The following is a 13,062-nucleotide window of genomic DNA, read 5'->3' as shown; positions in this document are numbered from 1 at the left end:
GTGTTGTAATTAATATAGTTTTGTATGATTATTTGGGCCTGGGCAGCTGGGAAACACATGTGCAGTCTCTGTCTACACTGCAACCTGCAGACGACAACACCCATCTTCCAGGCAAGATGTGTCACACGGTGCAACAATGGCAAGGCTCTCCTGATTGGATTTGAGGCCTGCTCCCACAATGGGGATTTCATGCCTAGTATTACAGACATGGTTAGTACCCTAGGGGAGAGCCTACTGTTATTTTTCTACATGGTCACGTTGCCAAATGCCTTCTAAATATTTGTGTTTATATATCCACAGGCTTGTGCTGTCCCCAACCTTGGTCAGAAAAGTTTCTTGCTGAAGGGGTGGTGGTTAGTATAGAGTTGCATTACTCCAAGTGCTGAGGATGCCACTGTAAGAGCTTAGCTGGAGATGAACCTCTATACCAATCACAAGCCCCAAGGCTAAGGGATCATGGGAGAGAGGCCAGAAGGGTGGTAAGAGCCAGAGGATGTGAAGAGACACCTTGAAACACCATCTGTTGACATGCATGACTGTGGCACACAAGAATTCACAGCAACAATGACTACCTGCACAGGCCTGCATGTGAACAAGGCCATTAAAAATTCCAGCATGGAGCAGAGAGAACTACTGAGGCCCCATCCATGGCTAAGGAACCATTGCAGTTGATAGCTGATTGAACAGAGAGAGTCAGGTTGGTTTTTTTTTTTTTTTTTTTTTTTTTTTTTTTTTTTTTTTTTTTAGGAATATGTGCACTATGGTTGCCTCAAGCCCTAGGGGATAAGACCACATTTCTAATTGGATGTAGTGGGCTAAAAAAATTAAATGAACAGGGGCATGGAGAGATGACTCAGCAGTGAAGAGCAATTGCTGCTCTTTCAGTAAAACTGGGTTTAGTTCCCAGCACCCACATGGTACCTTCCAACCATCTATTAACTCCAGTTCCAGGGGATCTGACACCCTCCCCTGGCCTCCATGAGCACTGCAGGAACATGATGAGCATACATACATGCAGGCAAAACTCATACAGAGAAGATAAAACTAAATCACTATTTAAAAGTAAAATTTATAATGAGTGGGTAGTTAAGAGAAAAAAAGGTGGAACTGGAACACTTCATTTCTTGTACTTGCAATTATAATTAATTGATAACCTAACATAAATTATGATTCAGGCTGTGCTGGGCAGCAAAGACAATGAAAGTAATCAACCTAGTTTTCTACAGTAAGTCTAGATACGTGCCACTGTTAAGATGGTACAAAAAAGAGGATACAGGAAAGCTTTCGCCTTAAGCAAAAGTCAAATCCTGGGTGAATATTTGACTCCACAATCAAACAACTATATTCCTTGGAGTTTAAATAAAAATTTTTATTAGCACCGAATTGATATTTACTGATAAAAGTAAAGAAAATAATTTCTATGGTTTTATTTTTTATTTATATATTTATTAAAGATTTCTGTCTTTTCCCCACCACTGCCTCCCCTTTCCCTCCCCCTCCCCCAATCAAGTCCCCCTCCCTTTAAAAAAGCTTTGCCATCATTGGAATATAGGTAGCCCATAGATCCAGGTAATGCATTTTCAATGTTAGAATGAAGTTTGCCAACTCGTGCATGCAGTGTACTTACTGATTGAGAACAGGGGTGTAGGCAGTTTTATCTTCATCAATAATGGTGACCATCAGTGTAATCAGCTGTGGCCAGAAGTCCAGGTTCTTGGTGGTCGGTCCCTGGTCTTCCCGAGGGACATCCTGCTTCTTACTCTGTTCACAAAGCAAGCAACAGGCAAAAGAGAAGTTAAAGGGAGGGCTGCAGTTGCATGTACTGTCCTGTCCACCAGAGATCAGAGGAGCAATTCTGAAAACATGTGTAGGTCAGGGGGAGATTAAGCCATTGAGCTCAGCTTTCCTTTCTTCACGGAGTAGGAGGAAGTCAGCAGCTAGCCTCCTCATTCTAGTCTCACTTCTGTTTAGGGCTTAGCTGCCAGCAGCCTTTCATTTGGCCACTCCTCTCTCTGAATGCTGCAAGCCTACAACCTTAGGAATTGTTATGGAGACCATCCCTTTAATGTGGCTTTTTCCACAGACAGAGATCCAAGCTTATGTGTATAAAGGGGTGTGTGTGTGTGTGTGTGTGTGTGTGTGTGCACGCATGTGTAGGTGGGGGTATTTTTCAAGCCTAAGTATGTTGTCCTAAGTCATGGTGGGATAGGTTAAGAAACTCAAAACTGGCTATAAACCACCACGGGAAGCTTCTCCAATTAGTACCTGCCACATGCTTCGTCTATGACCCTGGTCCTGACCACAACTTTATCTGACAAGCTTCATTTTTATAAATCCATCTTTTTCTTCTTTTACTTAAACCATCTTTAATTTTTTCGCAGTTCTACACACTGTCTGAATTCTTTAAGGATACCTCTAGAAGGTAGATTGTGACCTGGAATGGTCTGAACTCACTTTAAGGTTAGGGAGTACAATAGTGATGGTAATTTTTTCCCCCACCCGAGATAGGGTTTCTCTGTGTAGCTTTGGACTGTCCTGGAACTCACTCTGTAGACCAGGCTGGCCTCAAACTCACAGAGATCTGCCTGCCTTTGCCTCCTGAGTTCTGGAATAAAAGACATACACTACCACTGCCTGACCAATAGTGAATGTTTTATATATGAATTTCATTTTCAATATTCAAAATTCTTTCCAACATGCAGGTAAATTATCCTTATTATTTATTTTACTGAATATCCTTCCTAGAGTATTCATTTTACATTCATTTGTTAGATTTAGGCAGAAAATACAAAGGGAGACATAATTTTCACTCAAGAATACAAATAAGTAGACACACAGCATCTAAGACTACTCTTTCTAAGTCATTTTGATATGTCAATTATCTGAAACCTCAGTTTGTGGCTCAAGAAAACTGATGTAAACTGTGTATCAGATGTGACCCAGCTTGGCCTGTTCTGTGTCTAGTCATTGTATCTTCTGTTGGGACCAGAATTTCAGGTATCCTGTGGTGAACGGCCCTGTGTGTTCATATTTTGATGTTTACCAGGACTTACAACTTTTCTATGATTCAATGAGTCATCCCTTCATTACCATTTTCACTTCAGTGAAAACGCAGCTGCAGAGTTCATTTAGTTTGGCAATGGGATGGAAGAGAAGATTCAGGTGAATGTCTCTGGAACCCACAAATATGGATCTTTTATGTAAGACAACGTGGATGTGTCTCCAAATAAAGCATCCAGAATTTGTGTGCTTCTATGTGTGCATGTGAAGGAATGGTGACTGACATGGCCCTCATTCAAGACAGGGAAGCAATCATGGAAGGCTTTGGTAACAAGTTATAGCTATGCAGAGACTGTGAAAGACCTGGACAGCAAAAGGAGTAAAGCGATATAAAAATAAGAAATAAGCTTCAATATGCAATAAAAACATCTGAAGAGAAAAATTCAAAACCAGTATTGTGTTTGTCACTTCTCCTCATGCTGAGGTGGTTGTTTAACTCCTCAAACTTCTGAGATAAAGAAATCCTAGTTCCAGCACATTGAAGGTTAAAAATAGGAACTCTGTAACTGGCTTATGAAATAGGACAGAAGTTTCAGACACTCGGGAATCTAAGATCCCCATGAAGACCAAGGTGGGCAGTTTATTGGCTAGGAAAAAGGAGAGCATTTATCCAGGTCTACATTTAGACTGGACTGAGGGTGAGGATCTCTTGAGTGTCCTCCGATCTCCAAGGCAACCTCTGACAGTCTTGGCAACTGTGGAAAGAGCCTTCTGGCTTTACTGTTGTAGACATGAGAACTCTCCCTTTCTGCCCATTATCTCTTCTGTCTCCAAAAGCTGTGCAGGAGAGATTTTCTCAACCCATCACGTTGAAATAAGACACCTGCCAGTCTTGAAGACTGAACACACAATGCCTAGACCGCATGCAACAGAATTCTGACTCATGGACGGCTGCAAACACTCTGGATGGTGAAACCACAGTTTCTGTGGCAACTGAGCCAGACTAGTCGGGGACTGAAGCGCCTCAGAGAATGTTCCCGTGTTCCCAAATCAAGACGAGAGAAAACCACATATGCTCTTCAAATAAGCCACAGGGACCAATCCACTTCTACTAGTGGGTTCTCTGCCACACTTTTCCTCTACTAATGTCTTCTATTATCAACACAGGGCTCTCCCGTGGTCACCCTGGGCAAGGTTTTCCAACTTCCCTGTTTGCCATTGAGTCTTTGCCTAAATGAAGTGATCACAGCTGATTTACTTACTATTAATAGAAAAGAACTGAATTTCAACCCTATGTTTTCATGGTTTACATGGTCTTAAACTATTTCCAAATATTAAGGGCTTATCATTTCAACATCCTAACAATATGAGATCTGAGGGCTAGCATAATATCTACTTCCTGTTCTTATCTAAAAAAACAAACAAAACAAAAGAACATAAGTAACATCTGAAAATGTACAGCCTTTCTAGTTCCTTCTTAGCATTAACTTCAGGTCTTAGTTATACAGTTCGTAGATAAAACAACGAATACTGTATGCTAAAATTATCAGGCTAATTATTCTGAGCTTCCTATCATAAGGAAATCTTTCAGTAAACAAAGTTATCGGTGCCAAAGTTATTGGTGAAATCCCTGCATCTGTTCTGAGATCTTGACCACCATGGCTATTGAGTACACATCTGTAGTTTCAGCGTGATAAGCATGGCCAAGGGCTAGTTTATCTCCACTTGACATTTTTTTCTCCTAACTTTTAGAATGTTCCCACTTAGCTTCCACACTCTGTTTAACCAAAGATTCCTACAAAGTTACTAATTTGTACCGTTCATATTGCCAGGGCCTTTTCATTTGCTTTTCCTACTAATGCTGAATTAATTCTGCACAGCTCTGAGGATCATGAGAAACTGAATCAGGACTCTACGGGGAGATCCAGGAGGTTCCAGGTTCCACTCTCAGCTCTTCATAGACTCCCCACTCTGTTGCCCCAAACAGAAAGACATCAGAACAACACAACTGTATCTATGACGACATGGAGAGCACTCATCTTGGCAAGCTGAAAAGACTAACAATGTCTTAATTACACTTGAGCCAAATGACAAGAATTTCTTATTTTGGTTTGAGCAATGCAGCAAGACAAGGAAATACCCTGAGGGTGTCTCTGTCTAGGAGCAGAAAAGCAAGGACAGGAAGGAGTTGTTGAGGTGTTTTAACCTGGTCTCAGTCTCTTGGTCAAGCACAGCAGCGAAGTATAGAGCCGGCTCTTGGTCAGCTCAGAGACAGACTAGAATGCAGACTCTTGCACTTCAAGCGAAAGCAAGGAAACTTCCCACAGGCAATACAAAGGAAGAGATGATGCTGAAGTTAAAGTCAATGTAGAACTTAGGGCAAATTGTGTTCTCAGTGCTGCCCGCCCAGCAGTTCTTGGCTGATCCCACAGGGCGGAACGTTGCCCTGTAGTGTGTTCTCTGCCACACTTCGGTCCTGGAAATAACCGCCCAGACAACATCTGCTGTGACTTCTGCATCATCCTGCGATCATTTACAAAAGTTCACGGGGGTCACATAAGGTCAGAAAAGCCAAAAAACTATACCTTATGAATTCAATGCTTCGAAGAGTGTCTGTTACCACTTTTCTTTCTAAAAACTGCTGAAGATAGTAGAAGGCAGTCATATTCTATTTGCCAGCACACAAAAAGGCAGATGACGATATTTCTTAATAAAACAACTGGGCATTTTCAGAACTGTTGATAAACAGTAATATTAGGCTTTTTCATTAGAGAATATTTTTGACCTTTTGCAATCAAACTCATGTAGGTAAGACCTTATATAGTTAATAATGCATTACTCCTGTACAATTGGGGGAAAGATCAAGTTTGATATTTCAAGGCCAATGTGGTTGTTAATTTCTACACAACGCAAGCTCAACATGGTAAATGTTTATTTTCAAAGTTCATAGCACAGCTAAAATTGCCAAAAGGTCAAAATATATATTTATGTGTGTGTACATATTTACATATATATGTATATATACACACATTTACATATATACATAAAACACCAATAGTAGCAGTATGCTGTGCACCAAGAGCAAAAGCTGTTCATTCAAGTTTATCTGTCATTTGAATAAAATTAGATATTGAACATACTCCAAGTGAAAAAGTAAAAATGAAAATCCCAGAAAACAGCAGCTATGTTACTGTCATGGCTCCCAGAATCACATTTTAAAAATCCTTTTCTCTTCACCTGAAGAGAAAGCATCCTGAGGATGTTATTGAAGTTGCTCTCAGTGCTGGCTAAGAGAAGTCCCCTTTATGGTCTTAAAGCCCTGTAAGCAGCATCTCCTCTGAAAGGCAGCCCTGTTGCCTTTACTTCTTGTGCCTTTGGCACGAGCAGCACCTCTTACTTAGACCACTCTCAACGTCTTCACCTTTGATCTTGCTACGTCAAAGGTTCTTGCTGCTATTGATCTGTGATGCCACTGTCAAGGATGCTTTCCTCATCGCCTGGATTTTACTGGCACATGGGAAGTCACTTAAGCTCTGCCCATGAAGGGAGAGAGGTAGGCAGCTATCCTTAACGAAGCAGGAGATCTGGACTCCCTTTACCGGACTGAGCATACGCTTGAGTGGCCCTTAGCAGTCTGTGAGAAATCTGTTTCCCCTTACTACAGCCAAACCTATGGCTCCTTAGTCTTCTTGTATGGTTAGAGTCAACATTCTGACTCTCCCCACCTGTGTCAAAGATGCATTTTAACATCCACACTAGACATGTTTTGGGAAGCTATGAGTCATATCCCGTGCAAGGAATCTTTCTTTTTTTAAAATTGAGCTTTACATTTTTCTCTGCTCCCCTTCCTGCCTCTCTCCTCCCCTTATACCCTCCCCTAAGGTCCCCATGCTCCCAATTTACTCAGGAGATCTTGTCTTTTTCTACTTCCCATGTAGATTACATCTATGTATATCTCTCTTAGGGTCCTCATTGTTGTCTAAGTTCTCTGGGATTGTGATTTGTGGGTTGGTTTTCTTTGCTATCTGTTTAAAAAACACTTATGAGTGATTACATATGATAATTGTCTTTCTGTGTCTGGGTTACTTTCCTCAAAATGATGTTTTCTAGCTCCATCCATTTGCCTGCAAAATTCAAGATGTTGATATTTTTTTTTCTGCTATGTAGTACTCCATTGTGTAAATGTATCACATTTTCCCTTCCCGTGCAAGGAACCTTAAAGAATCATCTTGAGTTATGAAACGAACCTGTATGAGGAACTGCTGTTGGCCATTGCTTCTCTAAGCCTGAAGCACTGGTTGGCTTCATCACCATCACCTGGGTGCACGCTGAGCTACAGCTCTTACAGCCCTCGTGGAGGGCCTGTTAAGTCAGAAAATACCAAAAACAGTTCTAGGAACCTGGACTTACCTACACAGCACTGTTCTATGGTCTTTATGCTTGTAGGAAGAATCCACCACTAACTAGTAATTTGAGGTAGGCAAAAGAGCCCTCATTTAAAGAATTTCTGAATGCCGGAGTCAGCCAGACATTTGCTAGATTCTGCATTCTATCCTGACAGTAAAAGTCTTTGGTTTTACCTTTGTGCCTGACAAGGTTCCAAATACACATAGGGCCCTGTCTGTGGGAGGAAGCAGTGCATGTTGCTGACGATTTAATCATTAATTAAGAAAATGCTCTACAGCCTCCCCTGCATACACAGCTGCCTGCATGTTGCAATCTTTGTATAAAAGATTTTTCAGATGAATATACACTAAGTACAATCACAGACATCCTCAAATTGTGCACTTCTGATGACTGAGAACAACCAAATGACCAGACAGGGGCTGCTGAGATGGCTTAGTGGTTAAGAGGACTGGGGCTGCTCTTGCAGAAGATCTGGGTGCAGTTCCCAGCACCCACATGATGCTCACAAATGTCTGTTCCCGGGGATCCAATGGCCTCTTTTGGCTTCCTAGGACAATGCCTTTATGTGGTAGACATATATGTAGGCAAGGCACTCATACATACAAGATAAAAATACGTAAAGTATCAGTATTTTTTTTTTAAAGAAATGTCTTAGGGTTTCTATTGCTGGGATGAAACCCGATGACCAAAAGCAACTTGGGGAGCAAAGGGTTTACTTCACTTACTCTTCATCTTCAGAGGGTGTCAGGGCAGGAACTCAGACAGCACAGGAACCTGGAAGCAGCCGCTGATACTGAGGCCAAGGAGAGCATTGCTTCCTGACTGGCTTGCAACTCTTCATGGCCTCCTTGCTCAGCCTGCTCTCTGATTGGACCCAGGACCACCAGCCCGGGGTGGTACCACCCACAGGCTGGGCTCTCCCACTCCAATGGATAATTAAGAAAATGCTCTCCAGCCTCATCTGCCCCTGGGTCTATGGAGGCAGTTTTCCATTTGAGGTTCCCTCCACTCTGCTCTTTAGCTTTTGTCAAACTGACATGAAACTAGCCAGCATGGAGAGGAGTGATAGCTGTAAGCACAATGAATTAGAGACGACTGTGGCCTAACATGAGAACTTCAGGTTTCTGTAGTTTAAAGCAGGAAGAGGCGCTGACCCCGAGTCTGCTGAGTCATCCCATTAGCTCCTGCTTCCCTTGAATCCTATTGTGCCAGCCATAGGGGGTCTTATTTCCCAAACTGGGAGCAGGAGAGCAGACAGCAGCAGTGTTTGCACGTCATAACTTCCCCTCTGTTATTGGCTTACAGTCTTATAGTCACAGAGAAACGGAAATATGACAAATGCATGTAGGGTCCATTTTTAGGTTCAACACGGAGATTTCCTGTACAGCACTCCCTGGAGAAAAGATGTTTCCATGTTGGATCATATCTTAGCGCCTGGGAGGGTGTGATGAGAACGTTCCAGACAGGGTTTCACACTTCCTATGCTATGTAGAATCTCTAGTACTTTGTGTTCCATCTGCAGGGCTCACGTGGAAGGAGACAGCTGACTCCTGTAGGTTGTCCCGACCTCTGCACAAGCACAGTGACATGTGCGTGCCAGCACAAATACAACCAATTAATATTTTTAGAAGTGGGGCTTATGGAGGTGATTACATTGTTAGGGTAGAACCCTCATAAACACAATTCCTTTCTGTATGGAAGAAGCCTAAGGGACTTGTTTGCCCTTTACCCTTTTGTCCATGTAGGGTTAGGTGTAATCTCATGATGCCAAGTTAATAGATACCAAATCTGTAGGTATGTTAATTTGAGGTGTCCCAAACAGCTAAGAAATAAATGTTGAGCACTTGATAGAATGTTGATTTAAATAAATGAAGATTTAAATGACTTCATGCTATAACCAACTAGAGATGAGAAAGGTGTTCACAAAATCTCTGGGTACACAGCTACACATCGGGGCAAAGTTACTGATGGCTTTACACACAAGCCATTCATTGGAGGATAATGCTTTCTTTCCATGAATATGGAGGGCTGTGATCAAGATATGCAAAATGGTGAGACAGATCTCTGTGTAGGCCAAGTCTTAAAAAAACAGGCAGCCATGTCCCCTGGAACTTCTGTTCTTACAGCCATCACACTGTGAGTTCCTTCATGGAGTTCGGAAGAGATCACATGAAGAACGGCCAGGTTCCAGCTAACAGGTGTCACTTGTCTGTCCCCTGAGATGTTCTACTAGAGACTGGACCTCGGTTCAGTCCAGTCACACCAGTCAAAGCCACATGCAGGAGAGATGGCATCCAACATACCGTCCTTTGCAAATTATATAGATTTATGGGCTACATTTCAAAACCATTATGTTTTAAGGTGCGTTGTAATTTGATATATTAACGCACACCAAGCAGGATTCTGGGGGTGCGATAACTGCTGTTCTCTGAGGGTGGCCACTGACGGGATCCCCACATTTCAGTGCATGCCCCACAATCATGAAGCAGGGCAGCTCTTATCGTACTTAGTGCATTGTTAAAAATAAACCAACATGTGGAGTCAGGAGGGTGTGTGTATGTGTGAAATTGTAGGAAATTGTAGGTGCGTTGTAATTTGATATATTAACGCACACCAAGCAGGATAGCAAAGAAAACCAACCCAGAAATCACAATCCCAGAGAACTTAGACAACAATGAGGACCCTAAGAGAGATATACATAGATGTAATCTACATGGGAAGTAGAAAAAGACAAGCTCTCCTGAGTAAATTGGGAGCATGGGGACTTTAGGGGAGGGTACAAGGGGAGGAGAGAGGCAGGAAGGGGAGCAGAGAAAAATGTATGATATAAACAATGAAATGAGTGTTGGTGAGAGGCTGCGTGGAAGTAGGCAGAAGACCAAGGGGTTTCCAGCAGGTGGGCAGAATCAGGAGACTTGTTTGTAGGAGTAGGGACGATGTGAAATAATTGTTTTTGTTAGACAAAGTTGATACCTGTTATTTAGTGGGAGGAGGTGGACAATGCTGTCTCCTGCAGTTTGTGTGGACAGCTGAGAACAATGTACATATAGAAAGTCCAGGAGAGACACAGGCTTTCTCACAGCTGTGTAGAATTACAGGGAGAGACCAGCTGAAAGGAATATGCTCATTTTTTTCTTCTAAGTGAATTCAGAAAAATACAAAGATGCCAGTTGACATGGCTGGGGTGCGATAACTGCTGTTCTCTGAGGGTGGGCACTGACGGGATCCCCACATTTCAGTGCATGCCCCACAATCATGAAGAAGGGCGACTCTTATTATACTTAGTGCATTGTTAAAAATAAGCCAACATGTGGAGTCAGGAGGGTGTGTGTGTGTGTGTGTGTGTGTGTGTGAAATTGTAGGAAAAAATTGGCTTAAATATGATCATATTTTATTGGATAGATGTTTGAAATTCTCAAGAATGAAGAAAAGCAACATTGAAAACATTGCCTTCTTCCCATGATATAACGGGCACACTCAGACTCAGAATAGCCGTGGCTGCCTGTGTGAGACCCGTACAAGAGCAAGGCAGAGCTGAGGGAGACGACCTCCTGATCCCACCCCTTACAAGTGAGGTGGGGGCTATAGCTTGGTGGTCCAGCGTTTGTCTAATTTTCATACATCTATAGGTTTCATTCCTAGCATTGCAAAGAATGAAAACAACAATTCATAATTACTCGAGATTATGTATCCTAATAAGATAGATTTTGTCAGTCTGTAATCTGCATACACTTCAAACATCATGTCCTACACAGTAAGTGAATACATTTTATAACACAAAATTAAGTTAAAATTGGGCTAGTAAAATTTGACACATTAATGAAGGCCAGTTTGTTTTATTTTATAATTATAACTCATTGACTTTTTATTAAAAAATTTAGTTTCCTTGCGTCAGTGGGAAACTCTCATATCATATTGAAAATCTGAGGGGAACCTTTCTGAAGATCAGAACAACAGAAAGCTATAAATAATAGGAGTACCTGTTTGAAACCTTTAAATAAAAACCTGACAAGATGTCAAGTTAGAAATCAGAATGATTCACTGGAAGGCACTACGTCCTGAGTTCCTCGGAAGTGGACCAAAGCTGCATGGACGTGTTGCAATTCAACATGAATTAGCCTGATTCTGTTGGCATGCTCTATCACCTCAGGACACAATGGCAGGTTGCTGACGTCTGATGTTTTAGGCTTGAAAAGGGCTTTGAAGATTCTGGGTCCTATTTTTCTCTCTGCCTAATAAGTCTGCATTATTATTATATGGCATTTCTTGATACTATCTAGTGAACAAAATTACTCAAGATGATCAAATTTTCCAAAGACGAAGCCATGAAGCCATGTGGTCATGACCATTACCAGAGGTTTGCTGAACTGTTTCTCTGTGTTGCGGAGAAACACTGACTGGTGCCAGTCAACGCATTGGGTAACGGTCACTTCTGACATGCTGAGTGTCTGAGTAGATGCAACAAGTCACCATGTCACTGCGTTCCCCAGTTTGAGTATAGATGGGAGTGATTAATAAACACACTGAAAATATTAAATTCTATAAAGACCAAGGGATGGCTCTATACAGCGGCATGGGCAAACTCAGCTAATGGCATCATGGATGAGCGGTGAACTCATGAAAAGTTCTCACCCAGTATTTTCCCCTACCCTGAGAAGCAGAAGAGGAGGAAACAGTCAATACTAACTGCAGATTCCTGGCTAACTGAAGATTCCAGCGTACCAATGCTCATATCCTTAAAAATCAGGAAAGACTTACAATGGGAACCAGCTGGGCCCTCACACTATGGTGGCTCTCTCCTTTGTCTCACACTCAGCAAACCACAGGCCCTCTTTGGACACATGAACTCGCTGTCACTTTTCTTTGCTATTTTCCCAACTCATAGTAAAATAATAAATTTGGAAAATTACGAAAAAACTAAAATCAGAAAAGGGAAACTAACCACTTTTTCAACTTGCTGATGTACCTGTAAGTAGACAGGGGGTTGTGTTTCCTCATTTCATGTCTGTAGTAGCCAAAAACATCTTTTAATAGCCAATAACATCCACCTAGAACTTCCTTTCAGATCTAGAAATTAACTGGGAAAATACAAAATTTGTGATGCAGCATTCCTTTTAAAATTTTAGTGTATTTTAAAAGTCTGTCTACGTTGTAATGTTGTGTATGCATGTGTGTGGGTTTGCATCCAGGCACAGGTGCCACTGGGTACCCACAGAGACTAGAAGAGAGCATCAGATGCCCTGGAACTGGTGTTTCACTCGGTTGTGAGTGCTGGGAATGGAATTCAAATCACTGTAATCATAAAACACAGTCTTAAGCTCCAAGCCATCTCTCCAGCCCCTCTGGTGCACTCTTTCAGTTGGTTACACTTCTTCTTATCAGTGCTGGAATCATTACTTAGAGTTTAATGTGACATGTGGAATAGTGATCCAGAGGACCAGTCAGTCGCCAGTTTGGACATGTTTGGAAATGTGGACCTCATGCTGAGTTGCGGTACAGAGGCATAAGAGGAGGAGTCAGCAAAGGTGATACTTGGCTGATAATAAAATTTCCAAATTAACCTTATCCCAAGTAATGGCAGCTCGACCCTACAGTGTCCAAATGAAATTGTAAAAAGATGCCAAATCATTCAACAGGTTCCATTCAACTAACAGA

General features: G+C 41.9%; 1 protein-coding gene across 3 annotated transcripts in view; it reads right to left on the bottom strand.

Moving 5' to 3' along the window:
* Unc13c (unc-13 homolog C) overlaps positions 1 to 13,062 on the bottom strand; it is a 457,501-nt gene that overhangs the window by 159,210 nt on the left and 285,229 nt on the right. For all 3 annotated transcript variants that reach the window (XM_041679506.1, XM_041679508.1, XM_041679507.1), the window contains one exon: positions 1,628 to 1,761. In XM_041679506.1, coding sequence (XP_041535440.1) covers positions 1,628 to 1,761 — 134 coding nt within the window. The remainder of the gene's footprint in view (positions 1 to 1,627; positions 1,762 to 13,062) is intronic.

The sequence above is a fragment of the Microtus oregoni genome, unplaced genomic scaffold (genome assembly GCF_018167655.1).
Source record: "Microtus oregoni isolate MIOR12 unplaced genomic scaffold, Mior012 000032F_ref0000030, whole genome shotgun sequence".
Lineage (NCBI taxonomy): Eukaryota > Metazoa > Chordata > Mammalia > Rodentia > Cricetidae > Microtus > Microtus oregoni.
The sequence above is the reverse complement of the archived record's forward strand: the minus strand, read 5'-3'. Positions and strand labels throughout refer to the sequence as shown.